The sequence below is a fragment of the Anopheles maculipalpis genome, chromosome 3RL (assembly GCF_943734695.1).
Source record: "Anopheles maculipalpis chromosome 3RL, idAnoMacuDA_375_x, whole genome shotgun sequence".
In the NCBI taxonomy this organism is placed as follows: domain Eukaryota; kingdom Metazoa; phylum Arthropoda; class Insecta; order Diptera; family Culicidae; genus Anopheles; species Anopheles maculipalpis.
The window spans coordinates 64,765,658-64,787,044 of NC_064872.1; the positions used below are offsets into that span (position 1 = coordinate 64,765,658).

The 21,387-nt window shown below is 42.3% G+C and overlaps 4 protein-coding genes across 4 annotated transcripts in view; 3 read left to right on the top strand and 1 right to left on the bottom strand.

The window, feature by feature from the left end:
• Window positions 1-21,387, bottom strand: part of LOC126563321 (multifunctional methyltransferase subunit TRM112-like protein) — a 459,819-nt gene that overhangs the window by 237,415 nt on the left and 201,017 nt on the right. The gene's annotated exons all lie outside the window — the stretch shown is intronic.
• The window catches only part of LOC126561339 (GATOR complex protein Iml1), a 295,116-nt gene that overhangs the window by 223,348 nt on the left and 50,381 nt on the right, over window positions 1-21,387 (top strand). The window lies entirely within an intron of this gene.
• LOC126562866 (trypsin-4-like) lies at window positions 16,485-17,231 on the top strand. The gene has a single exon (XM_050219460.1). It carries the CDS (start codon window positions 16,485-16,487, stop codon window positions 17,229-17,231), a length of 747 nt encoding a protein of 248 aa, XP_050075417.1.
• On the top strand, window positions 17,541-18,290 carry LOC126560889 (trypsin-like). Its single transcript, XM_050216838.1, has one exon. The coding sequence runs from the start codon at window positions 17,541-17,543 to the stop codon at window positions 18,288-18,290; it is 750 nt and encodes a 249-aa protein (XP_050072795.1).

Here is a 21,387-nt window from a genome sequence, read left to right on the forward strand (position 1 = left end):
TTATTTGGTCCCGTTGTGGAGATAAAATTACATTTTCGTTTCGCTACCAACCAACCAAGCCCACGGTTCTGGGGTCTGAAAAATCGACAGCCTTTTGTTGAGCTTCAGCACAACCGATACACACGGCGCACCGGAGCGAAAGGATTGAATTGGTTGAGGTTTTGGCAGGCGGAGGAGAATTTGCGATTTTATTATCCACCCCCTTTTCCATGAGCCTTGGACCACGCAAACCCGGCAGCCATAAAATTGTCAAATGTGTATTGACGAGCCTCGGTCAATAATGGTGGTTTGGGCAACTGGCTACCAACAGTGTGCGAAGGTTGGGAAAGAAGAGCCCTGACGCTTTATGCTGGCAGAAGGAATAAAGCAGGAGGCAGAAAGAGTGAGAGAGAAGAAAAAACGAAAGCAACATTATATATGACAAGTGAAATGACAGATTTTACGCTGCCATATGATCGATCCATTGCACGCTATAAGCTTTTATCAGCTCACAACCATTCTACACAACTGTCACGCTGTGTGTCATCACTGCGTTCCTTTTCACGGATAGCACCTGCTAAAGGGGTTAACTTTGTGACGGGACATATAAAAAAATCCGTCCACTTTTTCCCTTTCAGACAACCCTTACCAATGGGAATGTCATTTGTATAAAATAATTAATTTCTTTTGTTTGGCTGAATTTAATACGATTTCGCAGAAATCCACGCCCCGGTAGTAACAAAAGGCGTTTATTTTTTTTATTTTTTGGGAATAAATTAATTTAAAAAAAACGAACAGGAGCGATTCGGACACCCACAACGGACAACCACGACAGCAGCCCATTAGTATTGAGTTTATCGAACAACAGTAGGAGGGGGGGGGGGGGGGAAGCTACGAGGATAGCGTTGGAGAAGGGTGAAAGTCAAAATGCTAAAACTGTTGGGCCGTTACCGACTGTCGGTAGGCTATATTACACTGATTTATGATTATGTTTTCCATCATTTGGGCTTAGCCCAAAATGTGCGTGTGTTCTTGCGAAATTGGCAAGCATTGGGGGGAAAAAGCTAAACGGCCCAAGACTTATGATCATCCCAAGCAGCGAGTGAGAGGTGGGCGCTCTGGTGGGATCGATATTTAGTCGAACTACTATATCCGCTGTTAAATGAAATGCAAATGATACATCGCTCTAACATCGGATGTTTTTCGGGGTGCTTTTTCGGACACCGATCCATCGAATACTGTCGAAATGGGACATGTCGTTAGCAGAAAACGTACAATCCAACCAGGGCCGCTTTTGTTTTATTTCCTGCTTTGCCTTTCCTCCTGGTCGAAAATATGTGCTTGATAATATAAATGCCAAACCCATTTACTGTGGTTCACATTTAATGTTGCAAAGACCATTAAAGGACATTAATTCCACAAACTCACAACAGAAGCAGGCTGTATAACGATCCAGTTAAATGTGCGTGCCTGGTCGGATGCTTTTTTTTTCTTGGTGAAGAGGTAAGGTACTATAAACATTGGATAATTCATCTGCTGCATAACTATCAAGTGGTGATTATGTAAGTGGAAGGTTTATAAATGTTTATGTCACACTTTCAATAAAATATAGTTAATATATTCATGGACGGGTGGTAAAATATCGACACGCATAGATAATAATCTTTTACAGGCAAACAGTCATTAAAATGCTTGTGTCATTCACAGTGCAATCGTTGAATCAGTGGGAAAGCTGTTTTTAAGAAGTGTAATTAAATTAACTTGTTGATTTTTTGAAGCTTTTTTGTACGAGCTTTAGACATCCAGCCCTATACCAGTCTTCTCGCCAGTCTTCTCTTCAATATAGCATTTTGTTCAAAACTGACGAATAGCTCTTGCCCAGATGAAGAAACTTTGGAAGATTTTTGGCTCCATGAAAACACCAGGATGATCTCACTATTATGCAGCGAATTCAACTTGCGAATGTGGGCTGGAAGTGTCAAGAGATTGGCACCGGACGACTCATTCCGAGGAGTCTTTTTGGGGCGTCCACAAAGACTGCGGAGGAGTGGTATGCCCAAATTGAGGAATGATAGCGTTAATACGTCCGGCTTAAAAGCCTGAGACATTTAATTGACAGACGACTACGCTACTCCCTAAATAGTATAGAGGATTGTTGCTGCAGGCCAAGACCACCAAGAGGTTGGCGCCTGACGCCTTCAAGTTCATAGACGGAGCGCCGACTAGCTCTAAATATGTTCAAAATCTAACGTTCAACTAGTATTACAGTTAAATTTTTTAGGCATTTGAAGAAAACTATTGCACTGCTGTTTCACGAATAAGTGTGTGGCACAATGTATTCTTCGCCAGTTATCGTCTGGATATCTCTCCCTATCCTGTCCGCTGTCGCCTTCATGGGCTTGAGCCCATGGAAGAAAGACATTTCCTAACCCGTGCTAGCTTCATTGCAGTGCTCCTGTTAAATGGACTTGATGTCCCGTCTCTCCTGTCCGCTATCGCCCTTTACGCCCCTTCTCGTCGTCTTCGCCATAGACTTCCTCTCAGATCTCATCCCGCCACACTCTCTAAGGCTCGAACGACCCCTTTAGGCCGATAGAGCCCTGGGCCTTCGACAATACGTACCACCTGTTCGATTACAATGTATATCGTCTCGTTTTCGTGTTCGTCTTCGTAGAATCTTTCTTCCTTTCTTCATAATCCTTCCTAGCACCTTCTGCCTCCTCTTCGCATTAGATACTTAAGAATTTTTTTTGGAAAAGTCATTGTTGGTAGACAATTCAACACAGTAAAAAAAGTAAGTAAATAAATAAAAAATTCTTATTATTTTCATTCTGACACTAACATCAACTCCACCGTTCAGTGTCAAGAAAATATATTCCATTACGGGATAAAAATTGTCTACACAAAAGCACTTCATTATTTTGTAAGCAAAATTTCAAAATCAAGAAATCTCAACGCAAATGCGCAGTTAACCCGGGCACAATTTTCCAATCCTTTGACGCTCTCCCGCTTCCCAGTGCTGCTTCAATCACCGCCCACAAAAGCCACCTCAGTTAATCAGCTTAAATCAGCACGTCTGAAGTTGTGTAATTAATTTTTGTTTCTTGCGCCCTTTTACCTTCACGATCTTGTGCAGATCAGCTTCAAGCGGTGGACTTCAACCACTACCGAGCGCACGGCTGCATTTTTCACCGTTTCCTCTAACCGAGCTTGAAGGGTGGTTTTAGCCACTCCGAATAGAAGTTCAAAGAAGAAGGCTCACGTTCAGGCGCTAACGCTACGGCGCGCGTTATAGTCCGCACAATTAAGTCACAGAATGTGCAGGACGAATCCTCCGCAATCTAATTAAGTAATTACACACATTAAATTTTATACACTGAGAAAATGCCTTTCTACTATTTGTTTTATTATTTTGTTCGTTTCGTTCCGGGGTGCCCTTTTGCTGCCGATGGAATGAAGCAAACGTTAAGATTGTACCAAAAAACAGGACACGATCAGTTCACTCCAACTAATCGCCGGTATCTTCAAGGGTTAGTTTAATATACAATCTCACTCCTCGCTTTGGACGCCCTTTGGTAAGGCTGTTTCTTGAAGAAGTGGAGAGCATCTTTTTTCTGACTGTTTTCTCGCTGCAAAACGGCACTGGCGCGACTAGCAGTCGTTTTTCATGATGCTGTTGCGTGTAGAGTAGGAACCTAATGGTGCTCCAGCACTGTGGCATGGTCACTGGGTGACATTGTGCTATATTTTCTTGTTGCTTCCCGCAAACTATTGCCCTTTCTGGTGCAGTTTTTGTGTGTAGGGATTAATTTTCATATCCTTCCCGTGCAGCTTACAGCAGGGTCACCAACGCAGCGTTGGTCAGAAGTCCTATGAACGGGCGAACGGCCGGAGTGGGAAAATTGTGTCGAGTGCTTTTGGTTAAGTGCAACGTGATTGAATAAATGGCTTATTTAGCGCATTTAGTTACTTTTGAAAGCTTCATGGCTAGTGGACATTATTACCGTACTAATGAATATACTTTTTTGCTCTTTTATGGTCGTTTACTGGAAAAGCAAATTAATCTGTACTGTTTCACTTGCTCATTGGAGGAATTTTTTTAAAGTATGATACCAAAATGTTTACTGAATGACTAAATAAACTTTGTGTCATTTAACTTTTCTTTTATCAGAATTGTTCAGGAGACAGTGAAGACTGCAATATCGAAAAAAAATTCGATGAAATGTGCAACTTTCTGACTCTCTACTGCACAAACGCGCAAAACCTCCAACCACTACAATTGCGTGTGCCCCTTCACTGATGCAAATGCGCACCTATTGAGCATTTAAATAAATCATGCAACACTCAAGCGGACATAATTGAATAAATATTTTTCGTTTTATAATGAGATTAATAATAAATTTAAATGTCGACGGCACTGGTGTGTTGTTCAGTTTGGGGAAAGCTGGAAAATGCAGCAAACACAAAACGAATACGACAAAAAAAAAACCTTGCAAAAATTGTTTTAATGGGCAAATTATTATTCACCTGGCCCCGGAGGAGGATACGTTTCCGCGATGCGAACGAGTTAACCGGATAGGAATATTAGTTGGAAAAATGACAAAATTTTAAAACGACGCTTACGAGGAAAAAAAGAACATAAGCGGGCAACAATGTTCTGTCAAATAATTTTTAATGCTTTCGTATGCGTTCTTGGCTTTTTTATTTTTATTTGCGATTCACTATCGCACGGGCGTGCCATATATTGATGACGCGCGGGCTGATGAGCAGCCGGTTGGCAGCCAAAAATAACTGACCACAATCTTTGAAGCTGATGCAGCACTTTCGCTCCATGTTTCATGTATGCGGTGAGAATGAACCTTCCTGCCCAGTTTCCCATACCGGGCTAGGGCACCTTTGCATGGCTACCATTCGAACATCTTGCGGTCGCTTATGCTCATTTCGAAAGCGAATTTTGAATCAGCATTATGTTCATCCATATTTATAGGTAAAAGGATTTTTTTCATTCGATTTCCACGTACCGCACGGTGTGTCTCTCGATAGAGGCAAGCGATGATATATTTTATTTTGTCTTTCTCCGGCCCCTTTAGTAACCACCTCCAAGCTGCTGCTGTGCAAGGTTCGACTCCAGTTCATGGTTGAGAAAAACAGACACAAATAGAGCTGCACCGATGATAATGATGATTTTTAAAAACGCACACGGATGGATTCATTTTGCGTGAAAAAGACGACTTGTTAATAAATTTGCTGCAAAAGAGAGCGAAATTAATGAAATTGCAACCACAATGCATCGTTTATGTTGAGTGCTTGTAGCCATCTTGCGCAATTTATTAATCAATTAATTCGTACATGTTGAGCAATATGCATATTGCGTGTCGTGTGTCATAGCATGGAGGAAAAAGCTCGTAGCAACATTGATCGCGCCTCCCGAAACACACAGATACATGTATCTTCAGTAGTTTGACACAAACGATAAATAAAATGTATAACCGTGATCGACATTGTATGAGTATGACGGCTCTTCGCTGTATTGTCAATAAAGCTCGAATTCCAACTGTTATTTTACATTCCGATGGAAATCATTTACTAAAATACACAGATAATTAATTCCTTTTTGAAACGATCACCATATCAAATTGAGTGCATCTATTCAGAGGAAAAATAGCAAAATGTGCCACGCCAATTGCATAACTTTAGGCGTACATGACACGACACTACATATCACGTAATCCATTTAAATGCATTAACCGATCAGGAAAATGTGGATTCGATTCGATGTGGAAATCTACAATTTCCACATCGAATCGCGTTTAAAATGTACATCGATGTTTGTCGTGAGTTACAAACATTTTTTTTTTCTGTACGGTTTCCATTTCCCTGTCAGCTGTCAATCAGACAATGTTCGATAGCGTAAAACAAAACTCCTCCATAGCTACATTCCTACGTAATCAATTATGCTTTGGGTGTAGATTTCTAGCGTGTAAGGAATTCATTAAAATTACCGACACACAAAAAACGTCATCCGCTTACCCGAAACCCCATTCGGTAAAACATTGCCCAATGTATCGGTGTCCAAAAAAAAACAAAAAACAAAAACGCTAACCAAAACCAAACCGTAGCACGTACGCATGTTTTCTGCTGTCAAATTAATCCCACCACTCGTTTTACACCCATTTGGGAGGTTGTGCGGGTTTTGCCATCAACCACAACCGTCCCATTTATTGTGTAAAAAAAGGATTAAAACAGGATCGTTTTATCGTTATCCATGCTTATTTTTTGAACTGCCACAAACCAACTCATAGACTACCGTCGTTCATGCTCTGAAGTCGTTTATTTGTCCCTTAAACAATTTTTACACCTGCGTTCGATTGAGAAGCTTTAGTGATTGTGATTGTCTGTGTAAGGTTTGCTATTGCAGTCTCATCGATCGGTATGTAACTTGACAAAAAAGTTTGCAAATACTGGTGGCTGAGAAATAGTTCCTCCCTCGGGATATTCACAATCTCTCCGGGTTCATTGTTAAAGGCTTTCAGGTCTATGTGAGATAAAAATTTAATTGAAATAACGTACATGTAAAGAAACAAGTAGAATGAGCAGCAGATGCAACGGCTATCTCAGGTCAGGTGAAACTCACAAGTTCTACAGGTTGTTGAATATGATGCTAAGCGATTTTACTCCCATGATTAATATGTGCCGCAACCTACATGTCCTATGGACAGTTTTTAAGAGATATTTCGTTAGACACACTTGCAGGATATACCGAATCAGGAAAAGGAACCCTGGACGAAGCCGTCATCAGAGCTGAAATGTTACAAATCAGCATCCACCGATGGGCCGAGCTGTTCAAGATGAGTCTAGTGAGGCTTCCAGCTATCCAGGAAGAACCACAAGACGAGTGGAAACTGGGTATGGGAGGATCAATGCGACGAAAACATTGTAGCGGTTTGCCAGAAGGTTCTGACCGTGATAGATCTCGACTTGGAAGCAGAGTATCAGTTGAAGACTTCGATCTTGAAGTCGAAGAAGAACTCCTCTACCGAAGAAGAACCTCCTAACACCGGACAACAACGTCAGCAGCGAAATCCGAAGGTGCATTGTTCAGGGAAATCGTACAGACTAGGGGCCTCACAAACTTTTGTGATCCAGAAAACTCCAGCATCACACGAAATGCACGATAAACCTCACACTGATTGTCTGGTAATCCTCTACGAGTACAAATTCTATACTAAAGTTTACTTACTCAAAAGTGGAGTAGCAGTGACATTAAGTGGCTTCTGTGGGAGTTGCATAAGTGGCTTCAGTGGGAGTTGTTGCGGAGTTCGGCTGCTCCGAAATGGAGTTGTTGTGGTAGTGAACATGTTGCCTAGCAAATCTGTGCCGCTTTGAAACTGCTCTGAAATTGCAATAGAACTACTCCGGTGTAAGTTGCAATAGAGTTACTCCGGAGGCTAAGTTTCTCCGGTGTATATTTGCTTCAAGGTCCCAAACTGAAAGCTCCCTGAAATGAAGCTTCTTCACCGTGGTGTCTTCTGATTGTTGATTTGACAGTTTTACATCGAAACGGCACATTCCATAAACCACTCATGGAAAACCAAAAAAGAGAAAACTTGAGGCCCTGGACCGACCGTCTCCACAAGGGGGAAAACCCCGACGATATCATGCTGTGTGGTCGTTTGTGTCATCAGCATGACACATGAACACTTGTTGTTAAGTTTTTTTTACGAACGGAACGGTTCCATTTTTAATTTTATTCTCATTACGTGCTCGGCATGCACAAAATACACCATCCACTCATCACTTCCACAAAGTGTCTGGCGAGTGAATTACGACGAATTTATGATGATGTTGATAACGATGATAACGATAATGATGATCACGGCGTCACGGCTAATAGGACGGTGGCACGATGGCTCGATTAAACGTGGTAAAGGATATTGGGTGAATTTTAACTGCTTCTTCCGCGTGTTGCTCTTTCCCTGTTGCCCTTGCTCCACCGTTGCTTTGAGTCACAGTTCCTTGCTGGCGTGCAAATTATATCTTCTTCCTTTTTGATTTTCACTTTTTATCACTCAGTCAGCCTTTGTTTATTTTCACTTTTCCTTTATTGCACTCTTGGCTCATGTACAGCTTCAACCGCTCTACACAGCTGTGTATTAAGTTTAAGCTGCGGCACAATTTAAATTTTTACAAAACGCTTGCCCACCAAAGGCACGAGACACACACACACACACACATTTTATAGCACCATACGTTTCCCGAATTACCCTATTGTGCCATGTGCCATGTGGCTGCCGCTGCTGGTGCTGCTGGCGACGCATATAGCGTCTAAACTTTATGCCACGCTATCCCGTAATGCTCATTGTAAAGGCGCATTGCTCCCTTAAACTGCATCAATTAGCATTCCGAGGAAGGAAACATTTTTCCTTTTGAACAAAACTTCCCCACAGTAAAACGCTCGGAGGCCCAGAGTGAGCGGAAGGGTGTGCCTGCAAATGCCATCTTTATGCACTCAAACTGGGCAAACTGTGTTGCTGCCAGGATGGGTTGGACCTTGGTTTATTTTGTCATGGCACTTTCACAAAGTAAAAGACGTTGTCTGCATTTGTTCCGGGATGCTGATGGTCAGTTTTTGGTGCATTATTTAAATTTTGCTAACCGATGAGATTCTTCCCGGGGTAATAAAATTTGTGTAAAATAGAATAATGGGGTACTGCAGCAATGCAATTTTCTACGGAGGGTCGAATTTTTTCAGCATTGTTGCATTCTGTACAATGAAAACTACAGAGAAAAAGAGAGATAAATAGGAGGTATTTAATTCTAAATGTTCAATGATGCTACAAACAAACAATATTTCAAAAGTATGCAATTTGCACTGCATGTTAATTTTCATCTATTTCAGCTAACATATTTGGGAAATTTGTATGCACAATATAGGTAAAATAAAATTTTATGTTATATGTTATGTATATGTATTTGTTTAAATTTAAAATAGCTACAAATCTTTTGAATTAACCGTCAAATAATCCAAACTTTAAATCAATAAACATCTTGCTGACCCATTTCTCTTGCTCAGCCCTTTCGCAACACATTTTTTTGCGAACGTTTTGTTTGTAGTTGCGGCTTCGATCTATGCCCCGCACAGCATCCCAACCATCGCAGCTGTGACCACAAAACCATACACAGAAAACATCGCGAAGGCACACATAAGTAGCGCGAAATCGGGACACAAACACCGAAGCTAACCAACCGGACCGGCGGCAGTAGCAACAGGCGGAAGAAAATAATAAATAAATTTAAAAAAGGAAACTTCCCTTCCCTTTCCTTTCCTTTTCTTCCCATCCTCTTACACAACGTTCTGCTTTTCAGCTCAACCATGCCATTAATTAGTTTACCGTAATTAAATTAGTTTTCATGGCATTCAATCACGTTTCATCCGTTAAATTGCGACGAATTGAATTTCGCCCGAGCGAGCGGCCGGTGCGCGGTGCAGCTTTGAGGCTTTTGTGTGCTTTTTTTTTTTTTGCTGCGGGAGTGTGGGCAAGTTTGAAAGCTTGAAGCCAGCCACCAAGAAGGGACCATCCGATCGGGTGCGTACAAAATTCCGGAAGCGTTCTTGCCTGTGCTTACAAATAATACACGCTACGAAGGGCGCATTTTAAACTGTTTGATGGTTTTTTGCGTTGGTGCGTACCAAATTTCTATTGCTGTGAGTTGAGCAACGCAACTGGTGGCTCGTTTTCGGTAAAATCTTACAGTCTGCTGCGTACGAAAGTCGATGTATTTTTAATTCAGTTTGTAAATTTGAAAAATGGATTCGACGAAACATCAGATGAGCGTTTGAATCATTTCTTCTCGTCTAGATGTATGCATTTTACAAAAAAAGAATACCTTTCTCAAGACGCCTTTTACGGTGGATAAAGAAATTTTCTACACCACATCATCAGATCAGTTAGCCAAATTCTTAACTCTGTTCGGAAAAGTTCTGTGCAGCATCTATTTCACAACGCATAGTTTTCTACCTTAAAACTGGTCCGCCAAAATCTCGCCTACGGAAATAGCTCACTCCACCCACCGGCACATATTTACCATTAATCTCATTAAAACCAAGCTTGATGTTTGATTACCCTCCGCCACGCTGGCCGTATTACACAGTTCAGTAAAGCTTACACGTTTAATTGGTTTTGTGACACACGATGGTTTCGCGCGCCGAAATGTATGCAATCCCGCAACACATCTTTGCGTTTGAATAATTGCTTCCAAGTAGCGGCCTACTTGGGTGACTTTAATTTCGAACCAAAGAGTCAATGCGTGTGTTTGAAATGTTTGAAGTCAGATTTTATGGCTCGTGCATGATAAGGACGTCTGTATGCTGGCTCATATTTGCCCACGAACCCGCCAGCCGATGATGGACGATGACGATGCTCTGATTTATGTACGCTTGTTTCGTCGTCCCCGTAGATTCTAGCCGCCAGAACCACACCACACCATGCGACAATGCCAGTTGAGGTCTCGTGGCACGGTGCTCTTTCATGCGCGTTTGTGGGTGCGTAGATGTGTGCTTAAGCGCTTCCTAAGAGAGTCGAGAGAAAGCGAGCACCATAACCGCTTACCTGTTTGCCTACGATAGCTTATCGTGATTGCTGTCGGAGCAATAAATTTCTTCACACAGCACGACTGCAGTAATCGGCTCCATGCTGTTATCTTTGAGAGTTCATGTGTGTGTGCGTGCGATACAGTAGAAAAGAATTACATGTCAACCGGATGCTGGCTGACTACAGATGAAACCCAAAAGTCTCTGGATCCCAGAGTTCAGTAGGTTAAAGATCAACAACTTGTACTCTGGATCGTCGGTTCGAGTATGTGATTGCTGTTTCGTTCGCGAATGATTATTTGCTGGTATGTGCATTCGTGAACAAAAAACAACACTACTGCCTCTTGTTTTAATGAAAATTTAAGGCCAGAAAGTATGCAATCATAGTTTTTGGTAACTAAGTTAGGCGTTTTACCTTACTGTTTTACCGTTTATTTTTGATTTCACGATTGTTTCCTTCACAAAAAATATGCCATTTCAATCACAAAACAAACCGTTACATTAACATTAGTACAGTAAATAGTAAAGTAAACTGTGACATTTGTTGCCACAAAACTCATGCAACAAAATATATTACCTAGCAAAAAACCTGTATTTCTTTTCAAAAAGATCATTCACTCCACTGCTCAACTGATGCCGTAATAGAAATCAATATTTCCGTGCTTTCTTACCGTATAGGTGGTGATATTTTCGGAATTTCTTCAGCTTGGCACTATTTCCAGAACCTTTCTGCATCGATTGGTAAGTGTTCAATAAAATGATTAGACCATTCCGTGTCAGTCATTCCTGGCAGGTGCTTCAGAGAGTCAAACAGCTAGTATGCGAGTGTGTGCGTGTGTATGAATGCTTGTTTATATGTGGGTACTACCGGTAATGTGACTCCGATTGCAACCAGGACAAGTATCACGCCGGGAACGACACCAACGATGGCCACTTAGAGTGCTGACACTCACGGTCACAGAACAGCTGCAGCAACCTGGCTGGGAGACCAGCAAGAGACGAGTAAACATAAGCCCCGAGAGTCCTCGAAAAGCTGAGGACTGTAGCATTGCAGCTGTACACAGGTCTTAGATGTAACAGAAATAGTCCCTCTTCCAACGCAAAGCTAATCGGACCGAACGCACCGGGTGAAGCGACTCGTGCACCGCTAGCAGCATGTCTCGGGTACGTGAAGCGTACAGACAAGTGTTATACGGTGTGGAAAGAGCTAAATGGTGGGCCTAAAAGGGAGTAGGAACGCTGCAGCTAGTTAGTTGTGGGGAAGGTGCATAATACCATGCCTCGATGGACACTGGATGACTATCGTGCCAATGGTACAACGAACGTACTTGACGATTGCATCGAAGAATGGCTTTAAGTGATCGATGAAAAGTGTGCAAAAAGGTTACATTTTCTTTCTCATTCAGGTGGTAAATGTGAAACCCTTTCTGCACCGTCCCGGGGATGGCGCGCCGCTAGAAAGCTCCTGAAGTGTACGCATGTAGTGGCATTTTGCACACAGTTGAGATTGTTCTAAAAAAGTGTGACAAAACTATCATGCCTTCATTAAAAACAAAACTAATCCTTCAAACATGTAAGCATTTTTCAATTGTTTCAAGTAATTTTCAAAAGCCCAGTTGATTATTTCCTAAAGTGTCTGATCCGAAAAATAAGACAGCGAAATCAACATAAAACTTACAAAAAAAAATCAATTTTCTCCAACCGAACACATGCTTTAAACATTGTTGTGTGTTGTGATCTGGCCATTTTTCCGCTCGTCCAATCGACAGCCTTCCCATATGCCAACGAAACTAAAAAACAAAGCAATAGCGGAAAATTTATGTTGTGGTTTGTGTGGTTTGATGGCTTGAAATGATGTCTCGGTGGAATTTGAAACATGAATGAAGCGTCCAACCTTTATCCTACCATCTTCACGCCATTTACCGTAAATTTACTGAACAGTAAACCATGGTAGTTTTGTTGGCAAATTGTTTCTAGGATCTGGAACCGGGCCAATCGATGTGCATGCAAGATATTCATAGTTGGTAGGGTATGGTTGGATGGTTTATTTATTTAAAACTGATTTCACGTCCAAACTTTTCCATGCGGTACGATGCGTGTAGTGAAGTTTTTCTGATTTTCTGAGCATACGTGTATTGAAGCAAACTGACGTAGAGTAAGAATTCAATTAGACTTTGAAAAATTGATCTTATATTTTACTGTCCGAGCATGCCAATAAGGCAAAGAATAAAGAGGAAACGCTTTACCATTATATTTGTACAATTTAGTCATCATAAGCTTTGTTGACAATACGGCATTGTACCTTGACCTGCCGCAGCAGAGTCCTGAATCGCTCACGGTTCCGCGCCGTCGTCCACCAATCCGTCATCCTTCCATCTCAATCTGGGCCTACCACGCCTCCTCTGTCCGTGTGGACGGCCTAAAAGAACTTTCTGAGCTGAGTCGTCTGGTACCATGCGTATAACATGGCCGGTCCATCGGAGCCTGGCGAGCCTAATTCGCTGCACGAAGGTGAGGTCATCATACAGTCCGCACAGCTCGTCCTTCGTACAGCTTCCACACATACGGGGCCAACGATCCTACTGAGCATCTTCCTCTCGAATGCAGCTAAGAGGACTTCGTCTGTTTTCGACAGGGTCCAAGTCTCAGAGGCATATGTGAGTACTGGGACTATAAAGGTAATGATAAAGTCCCAGCTTCGACTGTCGCGACGGGTTTTTTTGAGGTAAGATGTTTCCTCAGGCTGTAGAATGACCGGCTGGCCGCCAGGATCAGGACGCGAAAGGACCCTGAGAGTTTTCCATTCACCTTCACCTGGCATGTGACGTTGGTTATGGTGATTCTAACAAGCCTGATCAGTTTGGCCGGAATCTTGGTTTGGGTTTGATCCTGGGTATTCTATCATATTCTTCTCCAAGATTTGCCGCATGGAGAAGATCTGGTCATTGAGAAATAAAAATGGAGAAGATGATCCTGCAGAAAAATAATTTCTGCAGGTGAAAAAAATTAAAGAGTAAAAAATATGAAAAAAGTTATTGAAGTGAGTAAAAGAAAAGAAATTAAATAAAATTTAAGAAACCAAATAAAGTACTTTAGAGCTTAAATCAATAAGCTCTAAAGCTTAAAGTTTTCTTCATTTAAAAGTATTATTAATGATATTATTATTCACAGAATGGTTATTCATCTACATAAAAAACTTTAATGAGTAAAAGAAGCAAGAAACAAAAACCAACCTATTATCTCTGTCATTTTTTTACTTTATTTTTCTGTTTTGTTTTTCTTTCCATTTGCTCTAGTCTTATGATAAACAAATAATTTGTTTTTGTAACTGTCTTTGAGCATGGTTTTTAACTTTGATTTAGATTTTTAATGTTGTTTAAATAGTTTTTGAGCATCAAATATTTGCTCTTACTCCTCAAATACGACCTATTAAAGCAACAAATATAGCAAAACAAAACTCTTTATGATTCATGTTGTTGTACAGATACGATCTAGCTGGTTTCCCAGAATGCTTGTGTTATTTTATTGTGGTAGAATGGCCAGCATTGCTTCAGGCCGTATTGCTTCAAAGAAAATATCTACAATCTATGATAAATTTCTCATAAAAACCTCTTATGATAAAAATCAGAAAGGTATACGAGGGATAAAATAATAATTTTAATAACGCTCTAACATCTATTCGAAATAAGCATTAACGCATCGCTGCTTTTATCAATAGCTAATGAGTTGTCTCTCTCGTGCAAGCATTAACGGGCGTATTTAAATTTTCGCTTACCATAGACGCTGTACGCTACATTTCAAAACATTGACTTTATGCAAACATTATGAGTTCTATTTACCGATCACGGACTGATTCCGGAAATTTTCGAACGATAAGTTCCACTATAATTCATATTCGATTTTAATGAAAACCGTGCCACCGCTAAGTGTTTGATGTGTGTTCAAAAGTTTGACATAAAACATGTGTCCAGCTGCCGGATACAAAATGCGTTGCATTAACGGCTTCAACGGCATCCTCACTGCGACAAGCGCAACTTATCGTTGTGTCCGTGTTGCAGCGTGTTTTAGTTTAATTATGTCATCCCGAGCTACAGTGTGCAGGAAGCTGTGAATACAAACATAACCGAAACCGTTCGTTTGAATTTTTGGGAAAAATTTGTCCACTGAAAAGTGCGTTCCATTTCCTCGGAGCTTTCTGCAGCGCAAAACGATAAAAAGGAAGGTACGCAAAACCAAAAACCAAAAACACACACACACAACATCACACAAAGCTCAGAACCAAGCTGTTTCCCGAAATCAGTCACCATAGCGAATGTCATTCCTCGGTGGACGAAATTAAACCGTCAAACCGAGAAAAGAGATTCATCCCATCCGGATTGTCGGCTTGCTCGCCCTGCCATGCGCTTGTTTGCCGACTCAATAATGAAACACATTTCGCTGCTTCATCAATATTTGAAAGAATGTCAAAATTAAATTGGATTTCCGTTTCCGAGCCAGAGGCCGAGGGAAGTGTACGCGCACTTTTCGCGTTCCGGTTCTCCGGGCGAAAGTATCGCATTTTCTCAATTTCTGTTTGCGAGTAAGCGGTGCACAACGGGTAGGGCTGGTAGCAGGAAACGGTGGCAGGGGCGAAGATAATTCGCCGACACTCCGGAGCTATCTGTTTCACTTTTCCCGGGTGCTCCGGGTTTGCCGCTTCCGAAGGGCTGATGAACAAACGCACTGACTGGCTGGTTGTGATGGGAAGAGCGGTGGTGGTGGCAGGATGTGCCGAATTACGGCACAACCGGCAGGACACGTTGTTGATCTGTCGCCAAACAGTCCCGAAGGCACTGTCACTGACAGGAAGCTACCACCGTTTCGCAAAGTACCGCACCGCCATCCATAGGCACCGAGGGGCACCCCGGACATATCGTTTTCCACCGATGAGTGTGTAGCGCTCGAATGCCCTTTTGTCAAACGGAAAACCGAAGGGATGACCTTCGCGTTGGAATTGACTGAAGCGAGCACGATAATAGTGGCTCAAGCGAGTTGCGAACGCTGGGGTTCGATTGCTGGGGTCCGGTTGGGCTAAATCGGGTAGAGCAAATCGTCGGTGTGGGGCAATGCTGACGAATTGGTTTTGTTCGATGATATTTCGATTATCTCCACCCTGCGTAGTACCATCGCCCGTCTCAGGATCAAGTGTTTCGGCAGATAACGACAAATTAATCCGTGTTTTCAAGCGACCCTGCCCGGCGGCAATGTTCTGGTCAGTTGCTATTGATTGTGGCAGAGAAAACTGTATTCTTCTGTGGTTGTCTGCGAGAGCTAATGTTGATTGGTACGGTTTTGGTGTAGTATGCGTTGAACAATTAGCACTTTGCGGAAAAATACTACGCTTTCTTATACATTTGGGTTGTTCTAATGTTGTCCACATTAGAAAACCAAAGAAAGCAGTTAGAAAATCTGAAGAAACGATAAATAATTAACTTCGAAACCATAATTGCATATATTCAGGTGTTGTTAGAACTGGTGAACAAACTTGCTCTAACACAAATTTGAGAAGTTAATGGCTGTTAAAGTTTACGTTTCTGTTGACTCTTATGCACTCACCTGCTATCAATACAAAAAAAGTAATAAAAGAAATCGTTTCATCAACCTAAAATCAACCGTTTCAACTTGCCTTAAGTAGGACATGACAGCTACCCTCATAAACATCAAAATCAATTACTGGTCCAGACCTGATAGGTAATTCAATTTTCTCCACTTTGTTCAACACACGAATCACACGTGACTTTGTTTTCATAATAATTTAATTGAGAAATTTTAATTTGCTGTTCTTACTCCTATCAACGCTAGCCAATCATACGCTGAGCGTTCTCCGTAATATAAAACCCCGCAAACAACGCTCTTTCGCTAAGCCCAGTGCACGATGAAGTTACTTTCGGTGCTGTTTGCACTAATCTGCATCTGCAGCTCCGTGTCTGCACAAGTTCGTCAACTCGGTGGAGCAGATGCGTCGGTCCGTCAGTACCCGTTTATGGCAGGTGTAGCATTCGCCCGTAAGCTCGTCGGAAATGGTGCAATCATTGCACCGAGATGGGTTCTAACCTCCGCCAGTGCCGTATATGCACCGCAAGACATCCTGTTCGATGTGCAGGTAGGTGCGGACAGCTTCCTCGGTACCGGGAGCTGGTACGAGGTGTTACAGATCTACCGACATCCCGAGTTTGTCGGTTGGGACTACAATATCGCGCTGATACACTTGAAAGGCCCAATCACGTACACCGATACGGTGCAACCGATCGCGCTGGCCACCACGGATAGGGACTATCTCGAGGTCATAATGGTTTCTTACGGGACCAATGAGGAAGATACGCAGCATCTACGGGAGGCTGCGTACACCATATCCGCAGACGACGAGTGTGTAGCGTTCCTGACGGACGGTTTGGCAAAAGAAATGGTTATACAGCACCGTGGTTACTGTTTACTGCCGTACCGTGGCGCACAGCAGGGACAGTGGTTTAATGATGCGGGTGCACCGGTCGTTGCCAACAATCAACTGTACGGAGTGTTTGCGTTTTCCGAGGACGAGGGAGGCATTAACGAAGGGTCGGTTGTAACACGCGTTATCAGCTTTGCGGATTGGATTCAGAGTACAATGGTGGCTCATAGTTGATCTGGTGGAAAGTTCGGTCGGAGCTTAGGAACGATACGATATTAGGAAAACAAAAAAATTGTTGTAAGGTTGGGATATTAAGACATAAAAGTGCTTTGAAACGATGCGTGTGGTGCTGCTTTTTACTTCTGAAAGCTAATGCAATCTTGTGAAGTAATTGAATTATTTGCATCCAATCAGCTAACATAGAACTAATGAGTCTACTTACTAAACAGTCGATTTTCTTCGATCATGTAACGAAAACAATATTAAACAAAACAAAACAGCAACAGGAAGGTAATGGTTTATTTCTTGTTCATTGCTTTTAAAATGCTATTGTTCCTGGCAGTAAGTTTTGCTAGTTTCCTTACACTCGACACCCAAGCCCAAATACGCCATGTCGGTGGTAAAGACGTATCTGCCCGCCAATACCCGTTCGTTGCAGCCATTGCTTACATGCGCCAACTCGTAGGAAATGGTGCTATAATTACACCAAAATGGATTTTAACCGCCGCCAGTGCCGTCTACCATTATCCGGACAGTGAGCACAACAGTGGGCTAGGTGCGGACGATTTCCACGGCAGAGCCGATTGGCACGAGGTAGGAAAAATCGTACGACATCCCGAGTTCATCGGATGGGACAATAACATCGCAATGGTGCAAGTACGCGGTACCATACAGTACAGTGACACCATACAACCAATCAACATTGCTACCAAACTTCCGGAAACCGTTGAAGTGGTGATGGTATCTTACGGGAAGAATGAGCACGATACGACGCATCTACGTGCGGCTGCTTACAGCCTGATCTCGGACAATGTCGATTGTATTAGTCTGCTGAAGGAGTATTCGGCAAAGGAAGTTATTTGGCAACAGCATGGTTTCTGTCTGCTGCCTCCACCCGGTACGGAACAGAGCCAGTGGTACAACGATGCAGGTGCATCGATGGTGGCAAACGGTGAGCTGTACGCAGTGTTTGCGTTTGCTGAGCATGAAGGAGGATTGAACGAGGGATCAGTTGCGACCAGAGTAGCTAGCTTTCTGGGCTGGATACAGAATGTCATGTTTAACCTTAGTTAAATTCAATTTTCCTTCGGTTTTTTTCGAGTCCGAAGTTCTACTAGGTCATGCTTTTCGTAGGAAGGATATCTCGATTTATTTTTAGCATGCATTTTTATTTAATTTTTCCTGTTGTGTTAGATTGAACTACAGTACACCAGATTATCCAATGTGCTCAGTATTCAATAATAAACAATCATTGTTTCGGTGACAATCTACGTATTTAGGTTGACATAGATAGATAGCAGATACTAAGACGCTAAGAAAAAACGCCATCTGTTATATAAATATGATTATCAAAAGCGAAATAAAGATTGATTGAGGAGCCCTCGGCTTCTATTACGGCCTCCACCCGTCTCCAGAACCGGGAACAAGGCCTGGCAACAGTTTCGCGGGGTAGGGCCGCGAAAACGGACCTGAGCTCCTCCTTGGTGTTGCTGGAGGTTCTGTTGGTGACCCGTTCCACCGCGCCCCACACGAAATAATCCATTGGATTAAGATCCGGGGAGCTGGGAGGCCACACATTCGGCGCGGTGAAGTCGTTGAAATCGGTCGCCAACCACTTTATCGTTTTGGAGGCTGTATGGCACGGAGCGGTATCCTGCTGGAACACGTACGGTCTGCCGTTGGCCACTCTCGTAATCCAAGGCTTTACGACGGTGTCCAGCATGGTAATGTACCCGTCTGCGTTCAGCCTCAGCCCCTGCTCGAAAAAGTGGGGCGGCATCACGTCCCCTTCCGATGACACGCAGGAAAACACCATCACCGTCTGGGGGAACTTGGTTTCCGGCACCCATGGCACGTCCGCTGGGCAGTTAGCCAGCCACCGGTTGTTCTGGGTGTTAACCGTGTCGGCGTTTGTCGCGTCCAGCGCGGATCATCATGATGCATGTGATCCGCTTCCACAATGTACTCTTTTTTTGCATTTTTTTTCATCACGGGATGTTTTCGCTGCTTGTTCCGTACACTTTTAGCTGTCGAATGACGTATTGCTTGTTTTCCTATGCCGATCACGAGTTATAAACAATAATTTAACTGTCAAAATTATCCAGAACTACATGCACACATCAGCAACGTTAAAACTCCATTTTCATATTAATGTCAGAGTCGTGGAGAGGAAGATAACGGATGGGTCTCGATACGACATGTGGTGGAAAAGAAGAGATTCTTTGACTGACTAGGTAGTCTAAAGATTCTGGATGAGAATCTCCCTTAATGGAACGTTGGAGACATCGAGACCTTAACTTTGGTAGGGGGACTCTCGATGCTGATCGGCGGCCAGGCGGCTTTGGATATTCAGAAGTAATATCCCTTTCAGGCATGTTGGAAGTTTAAGGCCTTACCTTGTGTAGGGGTACACTCAAACCTCTAGAAAGAATTGATCGCAAATTTTGGTTTGTTGCACCTTCTCTCTAGACAGCTCATCAGAGACCGAGAAGATAATTTTATTTATAACCAATTCTTATAATAGTTGTTGCTTTTTGTAGCCGAAAAATGTTCCCTTGTTGGGTTTCTTCTTATGATTGCATTTTGTACAGAAATGTTTACGTACGCACAAAATATGTCGCGGTGCAATCGCTTGTTGCTCTTGCAAAAAACGTGTCGCTATTATTATACTGATCGTTTGCGGCGCGATCGATTGCTGGGTCTGCTTAAAATGTACCAGTCATTATTCGTCATTTGTTCTATCTGATTGCTATGGTTCGATGTGCATGAAGTTATGTTTGGAGCACTGGTTGTTTTGGATTGATATTATGTTGTATTGCGCCACTCACTGGCCTCATGCGCTGGTAGTCTCTTTTATCTTCCTGTTTTACCGGGCGCTTGGTCAAAATCGCTACACATTCATTTCTAGCATTCCTGATGTAGGTTGCTTGAGTTTAAAAAATTGTCGCTCAGAAAATTATGGTATGGAGAATTGTTTGTTTCTATGAGGTTAAGCAAGCTCTATGTTAATAAAATATTGTAAAGATGTATAGCAGGTATGCTAAATCAGGAATCGTTTCAGATTATTATTTTTCATTCCTGAAACCTTAGTCGTGTTGTGTATGAATTCACAATATAATTAAATCCTACTAGCTGAAACTCCCGCTTGTGTCTGATTTGCATCATTGTACAGCTTGTCTCAAGTGTCAAGCCTCTACCAGCCATTATGGTTTGTTACATTTTTGCTACATCACATACATCCTACATCCTGGCCCTGGTGCTACATCTCAACATCAGAAAGCTTTACGAAGGAATTAAAATGCATGACTTGTATTAATGATCCTATTATTAATGAGCCACTGTAGAACAATCCGTAGCATGCGCTTATCAAAGCGACCAGGATTCTTGCTCTCAATGTCAACTGAGCATGAGTGAGCTTTAATAATTACATCAAAGGGTTTATGTGCCTACCGTACTACCGACTAAAACACTCACACTTCTCTATTCAATGCCATAGTAGCAGCAACGACAGTGGCTCTCGATGTTTTGTACAATACGTCAGTGAGCCCGGTGCACGGCGAAATCAATTTACGTTTCAAAACACTTCCGGTGTACTGGTGTTGAGTGTGGTTGCTCCAATTTTTCTACCTCATTTCTGATCCGGATGTGAGGAAATTAGAGCACTTACCCGTAGGGTAGGAACCCGGTTTTTGTCGTTTTTTTTTTTTTTCGTTACGTTTGTTGAGGATACCCGCATGTGAAGGTTGTAAAGGTGGCCCAGTAACCTTTGCATGGGCCAGCCCGTGAAGCTATTTAGCGCCAGATGAAAAGATAACACGATGGAGAATATTTATTGCTTATTAAATGTCAACAAATTGTTCAGAATAGCCCTTTAGTAGGGTTGGTGTACTTTCTGTAAATGCATGTATTTCTTCCTCAGTTTTTATATTCATTGAAAGTCGTGCCTTTACTGTATGCTTGGGAAAATCGATCATAAGCTATAGTTAATTGGATGCTTCGCTGTAAGCGGTTGGGTAAAATATTCCACACGAAACCATAGGATTTTTCTGTTACAATCAGAAAACACATTACACGCATTGTTGTTAGGTTTTCAATCAAGCCATAAATTACCGTGCAACGTCAATTCTGACAATTACTAAACATGTGCTATAGGTTTGTTAAACGATTGCAA

Coding starts and splice junctions, on each gene's coding strand:
- LOC126562866 (XM_050219460.1), top strand. CDS start 16,485: ATGAAGTTACTTTCGGTGCTGTTTGCACTAATCTGCATCTGCAGCTCC.
- LOC126560889 (XM_050216838.1), top strand. CDS start 17,541: ATGCTATTGTTCCTGGCAGTAAGTTTTGCTAGTTTCCTTACACTCGAC.